The 17,178-nt window shown below is 44.7% G+C and overlaps 2 protein-coding genes and 1 long non-coding RNA gene across 4 annotated transcripts in view; 2 read left to right on the plus strand and 1 right to left on the minus strand.

Annotated features, from left to right (window-relative positions):
• Positions 1-438: 438 nt before the first annotated feature.
• RNF185 (ring finger protein 185) lies at positions 439-15,583 on the plus strand. 2 transcript variants are annotated; one of them, XM_056348299.1, is made up of 7 exons: positions 439-579; positions 6,273-6,504; positions 8,125-8,143; positions 8,783-8,895; positions 9,407-9,461; positions 11,368-11,485; positions 13,003-15,583. In XM_056348299.1, exons 2-7 carry the CDS (start codon positions 6,323-6,325, stop codon positions 13,098-13,100), a joined length of 585 nt encoding a protein of 194 aa, XP_056204274.1. In that variant the 5' UTR covers positions 439-579; positions 6,273-6,322; the 3' UTR covers positions 13,101-15,583. The 2 variants fall into 2 exon arrangements, with proteins under 2 accessions (XP_056204274.1, XP_056204264.1); XM_056348289.1 differs by lacking the exon at positions 439-579 and adding an exon at positions 762-888.
• On the minus strand, positions 11,341-15,898 carry LOC130153474 (uncharacterized). Its single transcript, XR_008823395.1, has 2 exons — positions 15,650-15,898; positions 11,341-11,515 (listed from the first exon to the last, which is right to left on the minus strand). It is a non-coding gene; the product is annotated as an uncharacterized LOC130153474 (long non-coding RNA).
• Positions 15,899-15,992: 94 nt separating this feature from the next.
• The window catches only part of LIMK2 (LIM domain kinase 2), a 32,397-nt gene continuing 31,211 nt past the window's right edge, over positions 15,993-17,178 (plus strand). Inside the window, exon 1 of the mRNA XM_056348009.1 lies at positions 15,993-16,136. Coding sequence (XP_056203984.1) covers positions 16,121-16,136 — 16 coding nt within the window. The 5' untranslated portion in view covers positions 15,993-16,120. The remainder of the gene's footprint in view (positions 16,137-17,178) is intronic.

Raw genomic sequence — 17,178 nt, forward strand, 5'->3', positions numbered from 1 at the left:
TTCTCCACTGTGTGAAACAAGAAGTTTCGCACTGCTTTCTGCCTCGGTGTCCTCAGGAGTGGTGGGGTTCCCTCAGCACAGGGACAAAACCCTTCAGAGGTGCCTCAGTCACCTGTCTCGGCCCTGTCTGACCCACTCCTGCAAACACCAGGTCCCTTCCTCTCCCTCCCTTTTGTCCCCCTCTGTCTGTGGTTTCTCACAGCTGTGTCAGTACCTTTATAAAGCTGTTTCCATCCTGGAGATGCTCCTCTGCTCAGTTCCTAGCGCTCTGCACACACATTTGAAGTGTTTGTTTCCCTCAAAGCTGCCGCCTGCCTGCCTGCCTTCCCTCTTTGGGCCAAAAATTTTTTCCCTCATTTGCTGCCGTTGGCGAGACGAAGCTTTTGCTCTTTCCAGAGCCGGGCGTTTGGACACGGCCCCCGCAGCACCTCGCGATGAGCGGGCAGCCAAACTGCAACAGAAACAGAGCTGAAAGTCACCGGGAGCGCGCAGGCGGGGGTGACGCCGCCGGCTGCCGAGCGGGGGCTGAACGCGCCGCCAGCCCCAGCCGGTTCGCACCGAATCGGTTCCCTCGCTGAGGTAACAACCGGCCGGGGCGCCCGGCTGGGGGGCCGGGGGGGGGAGCAGGGCGGGCGGGCCGGCAGCGCTGACCGTCCGGGGAGCCCGGGACAGGCCTCGCCCGGCCCGAGCGCCGCCGGCCCGTTTCCCCGGAGGCAGCGCGGCGCGGCCCCGGCCGGGCGGAACGCGGCCCTGCGGCCCAGCGCGGCGGCGGGGAGGCCAGTCCCTTCCGCCAGGGCCGGGCTTCCGGGCGATCAGGTGACGGCGGCCGCTGGCAGGGGAGCGGCTCCGCGGCGGGGGGCTGCGGCCGGGGAGCAGCGAGAGCCGCTGGTGAGCCGGACGGATCGCGGCTGGTGGCGGGGCGGGGAGAGCCGGGGCCGGGCGGCGGCTCTGGGTCGCGAAGGGAGCGGGCCGGGCCGCTCCGCGCCGGGGGCCGCCAGAGGCCGTGCGTCCGTTTAAAACGAGCGAAGCGGGGGCGGGGGCGCCGCGGGAGCCCCGGCCTCCGGCCCCGGTCGGCCCCGGTGTCCTGGTCCGGCGTGTGCCACCGTGGCTGCCGGAGCGCCGGCCCGGGGCCGCCTGCGAGGTTTGCCTGTGCAGCCCCGGTGCGCGGCGGCCTGCTGGTGCCCGGCGCCCTGGCAGCGCGGCCCGGCCCGCGGCCTCTGCCGAGCGGCGCCCGTTCGCCGCGGCTAGGTGGCTCAGGGCACGGTCACGGGGCGTTAGCTTCTGGTATGTGCCTTCGTTTATTGTTTATTTTCTGTTGGGAATCGCTTACTGCTTCTTAAATCACTAGTATTGTATTTTGACATTTTGCTGCTAGCCTGGTTAGCCCACTGAAAGGGCATTTAATATTTTACATAACGCTCCAAACCAGGAGAATGCTCAGGCAGTATTACCCAACTGGTTACGTCGGGTTTCTTTTTTTTTTTTTTTTTTTTTTTTTATCCTTTGGACTTTATGAGGTAAGAGGATAAGTGTCTAGATTTGTGCAACGTTTTCATGGCATCTATATTAGACTTTTATGGGATGGTTAAAAATTAGAATTACTTTAATTAGCTGGGTTTGTTGGGGGTTTTTTTTGGTAGTTTGTAACAATGCCTTGCATTTGTGAGGTGCACTGACTCCTCAGAGCTGCCAGAACAGCCTTTCACCAGGGCTCTGATCCTGGAAGGCAACTGTAAGGCAGACATAGGTTGCAGCATCCCAGTTAACGAAATGAGGCCAAGCAAGGGCAAGTGGCTGATTTTGCAAGACCAAGCGATCACGCAGAGTTGTAGGCTGGGACCACTGCGTGGTAATACTGAAATGTGGGTCTGTGTTGCCTTAGGGGTTACAGGAAGTGAAAAGATGAACTCCAAAAATGGTTCTGGGGTGTTAAAATGTAACACGTTTGGGGGACGATAAAAAGCTAGTGAGAGGTAAAAAAATGACTGTCAAGAAGTAAATGTACTTTAGGCACTGTCAACAATTATCAACTAAGGTTACCTGTTCATTTTACTTGAAGTCTGGGCAACTGTAATAGGCTAAGAATTAGATTTTTGTTAAACTTAATCAGGTTATGTTTCTTATCGCTACAGTGACAATGTAATTTTAAGATGCATATGACAAATTTTATAAAATTAATATTAATATTAGAAGTTCTAAACCTAAAAATATTACTCGGAGTTTATATAAACACACCCACTTATAAGTTTTCCTGCTGATTTAAGCAGAAAAAAATTCAGAAACTAAATTAGAACTTCTTTTAGAAACAAACTAGATTTGGATTATTTCAATTTCAGTAATCCTAGATAAAGTAAGATTCATTCAGAAAGGAATATGGAAAAGTGTCTTTCTAGTGGAATTTTGGAGCATCCAACAATGCTGCTGTCTTTATTTCGTTGTTATGTATTAGATACTGCAACGAGGAATAAACTTTGGAGTTTATTAATAAACTAACCAGAGCCTATATCCTCACCAGAAAATTTTCTCATTGCTTGTGAAGGAAGATTAAATACTTGAAACACCCTAATGTTGTAATGCTGCGAACATGTATTGTACAACTGCTTCATACAGATGACATGAGCTTTGAATGCCTCTCTGTCTTTCTCAGGTTGAATTATTGTCCAGCTGCTATGCTTCCAGTGGATGTTTTTGTATGCTTTAACTTATGGTGGAAACTCTCCCAGTCTGTCTTGAAGTGTTTCTCTTGTATTGTTAGTCGGGTCAGTGTACTTGAGCAAATGCAGTCATTTTTCATTTGCTAAGCTCAGAAACTTGATCTTTTACAGTAGCCATTGGGCTCCCATTTTCCTGGTGTGCAGTTGTTCCCACTAGATTTATAGATTTAATTTTTAAAGTATTTGAGTAAAATGTATTTCTTGCTGCCTGTTAGTGAGATTTGTTCACAGTATATAGACCTTCCCAGTTTTCTGCATTTACTTCTTGCATGGACCTCCTGTACTTTCAGTTGTCATGAAACTTTCACGTCCCAGTGTGTCGTCTGCTGCTCGGGGGTCCAGTTTCACCTTCTCTTTCAGCCATGCTTATTCTTTACGCAACTCAGTGGGATTTGGGCTGGATGCCTAAACATGTATCTTCACTTCCGTGTCTTCTTCATGCTCCACCAGACTTCTTTTATTTAGGAAGACAACGTGAAAATGGGTTCTTTGTTTCTTAACCATTCATCTGTTGCCACCCTTGATTCTTGGATGTAGTAAATGTCAGTGATTCAGGCATTTTCAGAACAGCCTGTTGGGATATCATAGGGGTCATGATTTAAAGGAAATGAACTGCCAATACAGATGGCTTTTAAGTAACAAAGATGCTGTTTTCCTGTCAATATCTAGAGAACAAAGAAGCAAGAAAGAAAATAGGGATGATGTTTGAACACTTGCAGTTAGATTACAGCTGGTTTGTATATCCTTTCACTTGTTGTTTGCTACTCATCATGCATCTAGGGTTGATTTGGAGGCCTGGTCTAAAGAACAATGGTTTAGCAAACTGGACTAGTATCTCTAAATTCTGTTTACCTAGCTCCAAAAGTCATGTTCTATACCGGTGTACTCACAGTCTTCATTCTGAACTCTAAATTGAAGTGAAAATGGTGTTGGTTTAGCCTGTTGTGTTGGTTGGTTGGTTGGTTTTGTTTCAGTTTGTGGTTTACTTCTGGTTTGTTTCTTTGGGGTTTTTTTCCCCTAAAAAAAATCTGTCTCAGAGTTTAAGTAGCTCAAGTGACATTTCAACAATTTTGAGCTTGTTCTACACTCAAAATAAGTTGAATTTTGCAGTTGAACTTCTACTTTAGGATTCGCTGACTATGCTCACAAGTGACACAATGTATGATTATCCAATGTAAGTTTAGCCATTGGATGCTGTTTCATGCTTGCTGTTTGTGTTTGTGCGGTGTGATTTGCAGATGAACAGACCCCAACAGCTCTTGTCATAGACCTAGTTATGTTAAAGGGTATTCCACGGACAAGAGCAAATGTTTGAGAAAGCTTTTCAGAGTAAGATTGATGATTTTTATTATTGTTTTTTGATATATTTTTGATATTTTAAATTGGCTACATCCTAATACGTCATCAGGCCCAATCAGCCTGTGGAGAGACAAAGAGGAGAGGATCCCAGTACAGACTTGAGGAATGACCACCTTCTAGGAGAGTAGATGCAGTGCCTGTTGCATTATATCGTTTTGATCTTTCTTCTGTCTCTGCTATCTTTATTCCATTACATTACTGATATTCCTATGGATTTCGCTATCATCCTTCTTCATAACTTAATGATTTATTTATTTTTCATTGTTACTAAAAGCTAAGGGGTTTTAAAGTAGGTGTTTCTGAAGGTACAGATTTTATCTTTTTCATGAGTCTCCAGATTTCTGGTGTCAAATATATGGAATTTAATTTGGAAAAAAAAGATATTTTTTTACAGTGGTTTTATGGACACAAAAATTATTTACCTCTTCTACATGCTTTTCTTGTGTTATGTGTCAAGATACAAGAGCCAGATATTTCTTGTGCCCATTCCATAAAATTACACTAGTGATTTTTACAACGTGTTGACCTCCTCTTAGTTTTAAGGTATTCTCAGTTTTGATATTAATTCCCAGCAAATATATATAGGTCCAAGTTGGTAAGTTTTCAAGCATTAAACTACTGAGCAAGATAGGCTGAAGATCCTTGTAGTAAGGATGTGTGAAAAATCCAAGCATCTCTAGCATATAGTTTGTGGGCTGGCAGCATTTCCATCTGCCTTGAACTAACACGCATTTTCATTTTGTACAACAAACTGTGTTGCTGCTGAGTGTAAATGAAGTCATGATGTGAAATGCTAAGAGTCAGCACTGCTGAAAGCAATGTGTGTTGAAGTGCAGCATCTGTGAATACAAAGCTGCCCTTCTGGGACACTGCAAAATGATGTAACTGAGTGAAAAAGCTCTACAAAAATATATTTCACTTGCTGTAATTGAGTGTCTTCGTTGCAATACCTTCATTAGGCTTGAGTATTATGCTTTCTTGGCCGTGCAGTGGGATTGTATTTATGAAAAAAGCTGTTGACAAAACCAGCTAGAGATACTGAGGTTTTATTTTACTGCCCTGTACCTGTGCTTCAGCACTGCTACAAAGAGGGGACACTAAGGAAAGCATTTAATGCTTGTGGGGTAAGTTTGCCAAGAAGTTAGCTTCGGAGAAATTGAGGTTGCCCTTTTAAGATGCTTAACTGTTATTACACTTGCAAAAAGTTCAGATAATCACCTGTTTCTTTCTCACAACCTTGTCTAAGTATTCATATCCCTGCAGCAGCAACATGATATCAGAGTTTCATGAAAAGCACAGTGGAGTATTTTAAACATTTTTGTTTTGATGAATTAATTTCTGTAACTGCTGAAACTGTCTTAGTTCTTGGATTTAAAGACCTGTACTGGTAAAAGAGTTTCTGGAAATGTAAATGCTTTGTGTTGAGTCTCAAAGTTTTAGGTACTATGGAATTTGCATACCAAGGAGTTAGACTGCAGAAGTTGTTGCACTGAAATAAAAAATGGTGGTGTTTGATAAATACGATGATGTTAATGAGAGGTGAAAGCATGTATGTAAAATTAAAGCACATTAAAGTAAAATTTTTAATACTTCTGCATTACTACTAGATTGAAATGTTTGCGTTTGAAAGTACTAAAAATGTTTGATAGTTATATCAACATGCTGCTGTGATAGCAGCAATATACTGCTCATGAGACCAGTAAGTACTAAGCTACCTTTTCTTGCCATTATTATCATTAATACTCCAAATTAATGAACATTGAACTTAAAACTGTGCATTAAGTCTGTCTGTCCAAACTGTGAATTGCTACATGATTAAATCCTATTTCAGACTGCACTCACAGTTATAACTTGCATTGAATTTTTGGAAGAGCATGTATAACTAGGTGAGCTCATTCTTTCATAGCAGATGGCATTTATGAGAAAATGAAGATGGTTTTGTTTTGGCTGTGGATCTCAGTTGCTTATTGGTAACTTTAAAATACAGGTCACATACCAGCCAGGTCATACTACAGGACTTTAAAGTAGCTTAGTTTCTAAAAAAAGATCCCTCTTGGCTATGTTAAACTAAAACCATCAACAACAGGATTCAAGTGTTTCTTAGATAAATCACTACCAGTTTTGAACAGGACAAGAATACAATGTTATAATGCCAAAAAGTTGTTTGTTTTTGTGTTTGTTTTGTTTTATCACTGCTAGGATTCCAACAGGAAAATTTTCTTGAGCTTGTGTCTGGGTCGTTCTTGAGGATGGCAAGCAAAGGACCCACGACTTCTACATCAACAAAGAACTCCAATACTGGAGGGACCAGTGGCAGCAGTAGCAGTAATGGTGCTGGGGACAATACTAATCAAGACAACACTTTTGAATGTAACATCTGTTTAGACACTGCTAAGGATGCAGTTATCAGCTTGTGCGGACATCTCTTCTGGTAAGTATTCAAGCCCCCACAGATTAACCAGAGTGCCATATGTATCTCTGATCATATAAAAGCCTACGATTTTTGTAATTCTAAATGACAAATAAAATGAGGAGGGGCCATGGTTTTGGTTTAGGAGCAGTTTGGTCTTGCTCCTAAATTTTTTCTTTGCTCATGTTCCAGGGAGTGGGGTTTTTGTGTCTTTAAACTTCCTATACTTCTGGATTATTTTGTGAAAGCAAACAAACAAGTATCCCCACATAGTTCAGTGGTCATTGATACTGCTTGTTATGTGTGTTATTTGTACTGGCTGGTCTAGTATGAATATTGCGTTCAGACCTAAATTTGTTTCTAACCTGTGGATACCTAAACCTGCATCTGAAACTAGGTTCTGGAGGCCAAACTGTAGTTTTCATACTTCCTACAAGCTTGCTCTTTTTTTCCTTTTGATATCATTAAAAAAAAAAAGGAAAAGATAACAGGCTTTTACGTGTGGGCTATTTCTCTTTTCCCATGGTATTGCAGTTGTAATACTAACTTTTCAGTTCTTTGATCTGACAGGGGAACGTATCACACAAATATAATATGTGTGCAGCATTTCTTATTTAGGTAAATTGGTCTAGAATATACTCTTTCTTGAATGATAACAAGTTATTAAAGATTGAAATGGCCAAATGTTTTGGGTTTTTTGGGGGAGGAGTATATTTTAACCCGGTAGGTTAAATTATGCTCTTTAATAAAACAAGACCTAAAAGAGCGTTTTAATTTTTTTCTGTGTAAGTGTATGTAACCTCTGAAAATCGAGGGTTTTATTCTAGGAGGAGATAGAAAATCACTTGCTGATGGCATGTTAAGATAGGTTAAATTATTGCACAAAAGGATTTGGAAGAACAGAACCTTAAAAACAGCATGTATCTTGTCTGTACCACAGGACCACTTTGAAAGCAGATGGCTGTTTAGCAGTTTTATCTTGTAGCTTGCTCGTTTGCCTCTGACCTTTTTTTAAGTTGCCATATTAATTTAATCTTGAGTACTTCTGTGTAATGAGAATTTCTCTGCCCTGAGCAACTGGGTCTGATCTCAGTAGCTAACCCTGCTCTGAGCACCACGTGGGACTAGAGGCTCTCTGAGGTACCTTAAGTCCAGCCTGGGTTATTTTATGACTCTGTGAACGTGGCCAATGTTTTAGCTAAATGTCCCTTGCATAACTCCTTTTAAGATCCTAAAGTCTTCTTGCTGACGTCTTCCTCGTTTGCAGCTTAGCTTAGGGATATCTTTCATGGTATCAGAAGAGAAAATCTGTACAGTAAATACTAAGATTAATTAAGCTTCCCTGTGGGCCTTTGATATGGACAAGGACCCAGGAATCAAAGGTGATACGCAGAGAATCACGTTAGCAACCTAGACTGCATAACCTGAAAGACCAGTGGAGATTGGTCTTGGACTGTGCTTTCAGAAATTATTTTAATAGGTGGTTATAGAACTGGCCCAGCTGGATTCCAGGATTCTGTTGTCTCCAAGCTGTGCCATCCACGGTACATGATACATTTGTTGGATCAAGTTGTCGGTAACTAATTCTGTTTTCCCCTCTTTTCCTGCTGCGTGAACAAATTGTCCTGGGAATGCTCACAGTTGGCCTTGTTTACACCAGGTAAGACAGGTTTCCTTTTACTTTGTCTTTCATCAGCTTATGTTTCTCAATAAAGCCCTTGGTTCTCTGGAGTATCCCCCTCTTCTCAAATGTGCTGCTTTCTCTCCAGGGCAATCGCAACCTGCTAATGCAACTTCATGCGCAACACCTTGCAATCTGCTCTTTCAGCAAAAATAAAACTGTTTCTGTTCCACTTGCCTCCCCCTGTTCAGTTTCTTAAACACTGAGTGTTCCCAATTTTGGTAGGCAGTTCACAGGGTATTAGTTTGCAGCCTTAAGTGCTGAGTGTACTTCTCTGCGTGTGTAGCATTTTATATTGTGGTACCATTATAGAAAAGGTAGATGAAAGGAAGGTATCTACACTAGCTCTTGGCCTATGCAGGACTGTTGGTACCATTTATTTATTCATGTTTTACTCCAGTGCAGTTCTGAATGTGTACACATCAGCAAGTAGATTGTACCAGAACAACAGAAAAAATGCCAACTCTACTTCGGAGAGTTCTTGACACTTATTAAAATGTTTTGCTCCATGGCTTTCTGAGAAATTGCTGAAGTCTCTCTGCCTTGCTGCAAGTGAGGTTTGCGCGTTGTGGTTTTCATGGTCTTTCACTAATTTTCTTGTAATTTTCTTCCTTTTAGTGGCTAGAGACCAGGCCAAACAGACAAGTGTGTCCTGTCTGCAAAGCAGGAATCAGTCGAGATAAAGTTATTCCTCTGTATGGAAGAGGTAGCACTGGGCAGCAGGACCCCAGGTAAGAAACTTAAATACAACTACTTTTATGTGAAAACTTAAGATTAAACTTCAGTTTAAGGTTTTAAGATTAAACTGTCAAAGTGCTGGATTCACAATTTGAAATACTTTGTCAAAAGAGAGATGGAACTGCCATTTCTGCCAAATATTTCTGGCTTTTTCAGGACCTGGATTTGCACACCTTATTTCTTGTTCAACTGGCAGTTTATTTCAATTTAAATTGGTTGCTAATTATCAGTTACGAGTGGCAGGTTGCAATCAATGTTATCTGACTGGAGAAGGTTATATAAATTGTTCATGTCCTCAGTTTCTAGACTTTGCAATAGGACTTTGTTACGCAAAAGTACAGTATCTTAATTCACGATGTGATGCTGAAGGTTCATAAACTGGGTGGTCTGTAACACAGCCCTGTGAGAGCGTGCTTTATGTTTGTTCTGTCTTATTAGCCAGGTTATTGCAGATACTGTTGTCATGTATCCTTGCACTTGAGCTAATTTCACAACTTCCTGCAGAGAGAAAACTCCACCACGACCCCAAGGACAGAGACCTGAACCAGAGAACAGAGGGGTAAGTGAAGAAACAGGCTTGGGCAAATCAGTTGTTTATATTGATGGTGGTATTTACTCATCCTGGAGAACATAATGTGTGCATGAGATCCTGTGTGAGGATCCTATAGTTTACATTCCTTACTCATTCCCAGTAGGTTGTTCATGAATAATTGATATCTGTGATGTGGCAGAAGATTCCGTGCCTGTAGTACTCCTTAGCATCCCAAAGAATGGGCTAACTTGAATTGTACTTCATGAAAACAGCTCTGTGTGGCATCACTGGAAAGGCTCTCCATACTTGATCATTCTCCATATATAAATACAAGGAACGCTTTGCTTTGAAAATTCTTTGTGGAAGTATATTTCTGTCAAACTATACTTGTCATGGCAGTGTATAATCCATGTGAGAACTTACGTTTTCGGCACTGATGCCTGCTTCTAGCATTTCTGTGGGATGTTCCTGTACCATGGCATTACAAGAGAAAGAATGTAGATATCTCTTGGATACTTGTCAATTTGAAGAGGGATCTGTGGTTTTATTGAGGAGATTGCATAGGGTGAATGTAAACAGCAGCTTGCGTAGGTTGAACAGATGTGGGAGTAGCCACTAGGACAGACCACAGTGTTCTTTAGCATGATGGCAGTGAGCATGACCTGATGAAACAGTTGCATGTTTCTGTGTAACTGTGCCTAGGGTCCTTGGAGAGTGTTTGTATACCTCACGCTTCAAGCAAACAACTCTGCTGGGTGTGAATAAGGAACATTTCTGTACTGTATGTATTGGGAGCTCAGTTGTTCTCTCTCGCTAGGGAGTTGCCTTCTTATTAAATCAGCTGCTATACCTCATTTGAACCTTTTAGCTACTGCTGCCCTAAGTCAGAGGAATCTGGTATGAAGACCTAGCAGTAGTGATGCTGCCCTCCTGTCTCTACAGGTGCAGGACCTGCCATGCAGAGTGCTTTGCTGTCACTGATAGTTAATGGCAAAAAGCTTGAGAAGAGTCATAGTCAAAAGACTTAACTCCTCAAATCAAGGATCAACCCAGAAATGTCTGGCTCTTGTTCTATGGGTGAAATCACCTTTGTCCTCTCACTGTTCGGAGGTGATAGACCAGAGGGTTTTTCAGAATTGGTATCACACTTTTAATTCTGAGACAAGAGGACAGTTTGCTGGATCACAGAACTGTGAGCTCTCCATAGTTTTTAAATGTGAGACAACTACTTAAATTCATATACAGTTGGTTCTTAAACAGTGCACTGCTTTTATACAGTAGGATTCATCTTGATCCAGAAGATTAATCTTTTGACTTGATGTGGTATTTTAGTCTGGAGCCTATAGGGGTCAATGTTGTTGCATTGTAACTCTTCCTTTTTTCCTCCTTTCCTTATGTCTTGCATTCCTGCCCCAGATGACTTTATCTGCCACCTTAATTAGAGTCCCCCTGGTAATTTATTTTTTTTGTACCATTATTCTGTATAATATTCTATGCATCCTACTGGCAATTTATCACTGTACTGAATGTTTAAATGATGCACATGTATTGTGAAAATCCATGCAGGTAATTTTTTTACAATGCCTTTCATATAGTTATATGGCTAATAGCTGTTAGTACAGAATTATTTGTATGTTGTTAAGACATTCCAAATAGAATTGGTAGTGTTAATTTTGATATATTGTCAGATACGTATTATTTTAAGTTGAGAAACTTTACAGAATTGCTTTTGTTAATTTGTGGCCTTCAAGCAAGCATGGTTCTTAGTTTTCATTTTCTCAAACTTTTGGGTTGCACTGGCAAGTTTACTACTGTGTGAAACATTTTAAAACCATGAGAACTAAGGTGGTATTTAACAACAGTGTGGCAGACTGAAAGCTGCCAGACAGCATGGTACTCCTTCAGCTCTCTTCTGTTGCTTTGTTCTCTGCAGGGATTCCAGGGCTTTGGGTTTGGCGATGGTGGCTTCCAAATGTCATTTGGAATTGGGGCGTTTCCCTTTGGTATATTTGCAACAGCATTCAACATAAACGATGGGCGACCTCCTCCAGGTACAATGCATCCTATCTCCTCCAAGAGTCCTGTCACAAACAGATTTTTAAAAACTCCCTTGTAACTTTTAAACAAATAGCCTGCTAAACGACAAAACTTTCTGAAAAGTAAAGTAGATCAGTGTTATAAACAGAAACACAGAATGAGGGAAACACCCAGTAGAGAACACAGTCCATGGCTTACACGTTTTATACAAGTGCTTATATAAAAACCAAGTTTGTCACTTCCATACGATCTGCTGAAGGCCCTCCTGAGAGGACAGTAGAACTGGAGAGGAACAGTGGCACTGGAGACTTTTCTCCTTTAATTCAAATGCCTCCTCTGGTACTTCAGTGAACTCCTTCTGAGACAAATTGGACCAGAGTTTCTAGTAATAATAAAAAGGAGTCAGTAAGTGCGTATGAAGGAGACCTGTATTCTGAAAACAGCAGGGAAGGACTGTTTTCTGAAAGATGAGAAGGAGAAAGTTAAACTGGTGCTCTGTAAATAATGACAGCAGAGATTGTTCCTTTCTCAGAAATTTATCTCTGAGACAATCGTCTGTATTCCACAAGAAGTAACTTTCTGGTGAAATGATTTCACTGTTTTTAATTAAGAAAAAACAGTTGGGTTACTCCAAGTAGTGGCCTTCTCCCTAGAAATTAGGTAATCCCCAGAAAACCTCCTCTCCATCTGCACTGTAGACAAACTGAGTCTACCTGTTTTGAAAAAAGAAAACCTCCTGGCCAGGTTTTTCTGGACTTCCTCTGTGAGAGGTTGTGCTGGCAGATCTTCACCATACCATATGGCTTAGAAATTATGAGAAACAGAATGGCATTCTTCATGTTACACCTGTGGTGCCAAGGAGCTGTGCTGTCCTTGGGTCAAATTAACTTGCCTGTAAACTATACTTCACCGTCCATTGAAAATTTGTGTGGAGGTGTGACTGAGCTAAAGAGTATGTAAATATATGCTGTTGTAACAGCCATAATTTAACAAACTTCTTTATCTGCTTCTCATCTGTGGATTCAATACAGCAGTTCCAGAAAGGCATGGCTTGAGCTTTAGAGCTCACATGCTTTTCAGCAGTTCCCTTGGTCAAGGCTACACAGGCAGCTTTGACTGTTGTACCATTTCCTTATTCAGAGATCCTTCACCTTGATGGGGGGGAGCGCTCAAGTTAAAGCTCCTTGGGAGGGAAACCATGAACAGTGAAGTTGGCTCAGCGCTGTCCCCAGAAGCACTGTGGGCAGACCTGCCTGTACTCTGGCACTTGGAGCTGCCTGCTGCTATTAGTCATGAGCAGGTTTACCATGAGTCCTGCTTCAGGGAGCTGAGGCTTGTCTTCCTTCTGATCTTCCTGTATGGCTGGCCAGTCTGAGGGTAGGAAATAGCAAGTTTCTCACCAATTAGATTCCTTGCATATCTTTCAATTTATGAATATACTATGTTCAAAATATACGTGATTCTGGAGAAGAGGAAGGAGCTGAACTGTATTGTTTTTGTGTTGTTTTTTTTTTTACTTCCTGTTTTCCAGCTGTTCCAGGGACTCCTCAGTATGTGGATGAGCAGTTCCTATCCCGCCTCTTCCTGTTCGTGGCTCTGGTGATAATGTTCTGGCTGTTGATCGCATAAATCTTTTCCATTATTCTGTATATTCATGGCCAGCAAGGCCACTGAAACAGTTACAAACTGCATCCCCATCCCATTTTAAACCTCTTGGTGTCTGGTTCCGTAGCTAACTATGGCCTTCAGGAATTGATGGTACCACAGCACAATGAGGAATTTCGCATTTTGTACCAGAGTTGGAAATTAAACATTGGTTAAAAAGCGTATTTCAGCTCAGCTATCTTGTACAACAGGTTCCTGCTACAAACCATGGGCCTAGCTTTGAGCTCCGCTCCTAAAAGGAGTGCTGCTTTGAAATCCTGTGCCAATAAGTGACACCAGGTTTATGTGAAAAAACAGTTGCCCCAAGGTAGACTGGGCAGGTAAAGAAACTTCTGCAGTGTGATCAGTGTCTCATGTTTGGCAACCACGATGGATCTGCCAGAGCTGCGGATGTTATTTAATGTCTTCACATCAACATCCAAACTTCTTCAGGAACTCTTCTGCAGCACTGCTGAGACTCTTTGGGCACAGCACGTGATGCAAATAGAACCAGGTTTGGAGATTGGTTCCTTTTCTTGCTATTATTTCCTGGTGTGATGGAAGACCCCTCCTGAAGCGGTTCTAATGGCTGTTAGAAGAAGGGATACAAATTTATGCTGCAATTTTTTAAAGCCTGAATTTGCTGGAGCCAGACACTGGAAGATTCTCTCGTTGTGGAGCTGGGTGGGATTGCTGAACAGTACAATGCACCTGTCTGCCTCACCCAGCCCAGTTCCTCACTGACAAAACAGTGTTGTCTTCCTTGGTTCTGCGCAGCGGCCTGTGGCTGCACTCATGGATAATCCCCTTACAACCTTGTCACTGTAGCTACGTTTATTCTTCCTGAGGCTTTGAGACTTCCTACACAAGGTCATGTACTCCAAATAAAATCCTATTACAGATCTGAGATCAGCTCGTTTGGGGAGAGGAACAAAAGGCATCTTTACGTGTGTTTTGAGGTTAAAATTGTCAAACTGTAAAATTACACAGGAAAAATGAGATCCTGCCTTTGCTAGCCTATGCTACAGTAGGGAACGTTTGGAAGAGCTGCTCTCTACACGTGCATACAGCTACTCTATGCCATAGCAGAATGGCTGTAGTGCAAGAGTCTGCAGTATCTACCAAAGACGTTAATTCAAAGTGCTGGAGAAGACCACAACCATTTATGTGCTGAGGGGAAAATATTTTAGAAGGTGAGTGCTCTGCAGCCATTTTGGAATCCTGTTGGGTCTACAGCTTTAAAAGAGTACTCCTGATGTATTTGTGTAGATTCCTTCAGAACAGCAGATACGAGAGATTCCCTAGCAAGATGAACAGTTTTAATATTTCTCTGACTAGGTAATTCCATTTTTTTTTTTCTCTTTAACATTTTTAGATTATTTTGATTCAGGTCACTGATAGTCATGATGATTTCCTGCAAGGTGAATATTGTGACTTCCCTGGTAGTAGACAGACAACTGACGAAACAAATCAACTCATAGAAACTTTGTTTCAATAGCTGGGGTTCTTCTAGTGTATGGATGAGGTTCCTGGGCAGGACACCTTAATTGTTGTAGAAGCTTATTTATGTAATTGTAAACTGTTCACTTTTAGTATCAAGACATGGGATGACTGAAGTTTTACTTGCCAACCTCCAAAATTCCACTTGGCAAGTAGAACGTTGCAAAGCTTCTTGCGGTGTTTTACCACATCTAGTCAAAATTACATCCAATTTGATGATAATGTGGCAGAATATATCACTCAACTATAAGTAGTTGAAGTGGTGCTTCAACTTTTGTTGTGTGGCACTTTTGAGAAGCTTAACTTCTTCTGCATGTGGTTCTTCTCAAGTGCGTACCTTGGTAACTAGGATCCTTTCTAGGAGAAAGGCTGTTTATTGCGTTCTTGTGAGCAACGGGCCGTGGTACAACGTCGCGGCTTGGATTTCCTTTCATGAGCAGGCAGCACCACCTGCTGATGGAAAAGGAAAGTTCGTGTGATAGCAAACGGGATGGTTTTCCTTCTCCTTTTTGTATCGGGAAAGTCGATGCTAAGAGCAGAGGTTATCCAGGGAGGAGTGGGGTATCCCTTTAAAGCCTTTTTCCGATAATGAGGACAGAAAAGTGACTGTAATAGATTCAAGAGGTATTGAAACTATAAATAACACTTATGTTTTCAAATACAGAATTTTAATGGCTTTGGGTTTTTCCCCATCTATTGATTGGAGACAGAATGGATTTAGATGGAGGTAGCTGCAGAAACATGACTGAGTCCTTATTTTCTGGCAATCCAAGAATGAAATAGTCCAAAAGTGTTAACGCTTTCATTCCTACCTTTTTCTCGGTGTGCTTTTTGTATTGTACCACTCCCCCTCCCGTACTCTGACTGCACACAGCCTGTAACGGCTCGTTTAGTGCATTACCATTACCGTTCACTAATTTTCACTGTTGTGAAAGTGATTTAGAATTAAAAAAATGGTTTTACATTGACCCGAGCGTACCACTGTTTTTGTGCTTCGCCGACGGACCAAGGCGAGGCGCCTGCCCGAGGCCTACCTCGAGGGTGGGGAACCCGTCGCTGGTTCGTGCCTCAGGAGAGACGGGGGCTTGCTGCTCCCTCAGCGGGAGCCAGGGGCGTCCCGCGAGCGGCAGCGGGCCCGGCGCAGACGTAGGCCTCCGCGGGGAGAGCGGCCGGGCCCGCTGCCCGCCACGGCACGTGGTGGGAGGGACTGGCAGTGGGGCGGCGTTATCATTGGTCCTCGCCGCGGAAGGGACGGGACGATGGCCGCGGAGTAGCGCGGTGATTGACCTGTGGCTGTGAGGGGGGCGGAGTGCCGATTGGCCTGCGGCGAGGGGAAGGGCGGGAGCGAGAGGCTGCCCTCGGGGCGGGGCGCAGCGCTGAGGTAGCGAGGGGCAGAGGGGCGGGGGCGCGCGAGCGCGCTCCCGGGCCAGGTGCGGAGCGACCCGCCGCGCGTTCCCTGGCGCCGGGCGCGGGCGGGCCCGGGGCGGAGGCGAGGCCGGCGCGGGATGGAGGCGCCGCCAGGTGAGGGGCCGCCGGTGAGGGGCTGGGCCGCGCCTCCGCGGTGGGGGCGCGTACGCGGCGGGGCCGCGGCTGTCCTCTCCGCCTGGGCGGCCGCTACGCGGGCGCGGCTCCGCGGGGCGGCAGGTGCGCGGGGCGGGGGCCTGGCCCGCCGCGGGACTTCCTCGGCCTGCGCCCGGCCGGACGCTGCCCCTGCCCCGGGGGCCGTGTGGGAGCCGGCGGGCGGGCCCGGCGGGCGGTCTCCGCCGCTTCGCGGCCCCGGTGCGGCGGTGGGGCGGGTTCCCGCCCCGAGGGCGGCCGGGCGCCTTGGAGGCAGCTCCTCCTGGGCCCGGCTCCCGCGCTCGCCCCGGCTCGGGTCTGGGTCGCCCTCTCGGCCGCGGGGGCTGGCCGGTGCCCGCCGGGGCTGCAGGAGCCGCTGGTTTTGGCCGCTGCGGCATCGCTGCCGTCCTGGGGCACCCGCCAGCCCTGTTACATGGGCCGTGTCCCTGCGCCTTTCCCTTCCCGCTGTTTCCTGCTCGGTTCCGTTTCCGTCCCTTCCCCGGGATACTGAACGGATTTCGGTTGGACATAGAGCTGCAACTTGCCGTTGGGAGCCCGCTTAACCAGCTGTGGCACTGCACCTGGAAGCAGGGTGGCTGCTGCCTGGAGTTGGGAAGCTGATGGGTAAAGCTCCATCGTGCGGGAATTTGCCTGTTGCTTTCAGTCAGCTGTGGCGCAGCCGTTATCCCTAAATCCCTGTAAATGGGATCTGCTGCTTGTGTTCACGTTTGCATCTCGTGCTGGTGGCACCAAGCAGGAGGCAACGGAGCTGTGGGGTGTCTGGGCTGCAGGCGGTTTTGGCTTGCGGAGTGGCAGCAATTCCAGAAGTTCCACTGACTTCTAAGGCTTGCACTGCTCGGAGGGAAGAGTGTCTGCTGCCTTTGGACGGAGCCACGGGCACACGTGGCTTTGCCTTTTATTTCCAAGCCTGTTTGCTGTGCTGAAAAGCAGTTTGCTTTATAGAAGAACGTGGGTGATGCCAGCTTTTTCCAAGTTTCTCCCCCTA

This window comes from Falco biarmicus, chromosome 1 (genome assembly GCF_023638135.1).
Source record: "Falco biarmicus isolate bFalBia1 chromosome 1, bFalBia1.pri, whole genome shotgun sequence".
Taxonomy (NCBI): domain Eukaryota; kingdom Metazoa; phylum Chordata; class Aves; order Falconiformes; family Falconidae; genus Falco; species Falco biarmicus.

Coding starts and splice junctions, on each gene's coding strand:
- RNF185 (XM_056348299.1), top strand. CDS start 6,323: ATGGCAAGCAAAGGACCCACGACTTCTACATCAACAAAGAACTCCAAT. Junction 8,896..9,406: donor ACTGGGCAGCAGGACCCCAG/GTAAGAAACTTA, acceptor AACTTCCTGCAG/AGAGAAAACTCCACCACGAC. Junction 11,486..13,002: donor CGATGGGCGACCTCCTCCAG/GTACAATGCATC, acceptor CCTGTTTTCCAG/CTGTTCCAGGGACTCCTCAG.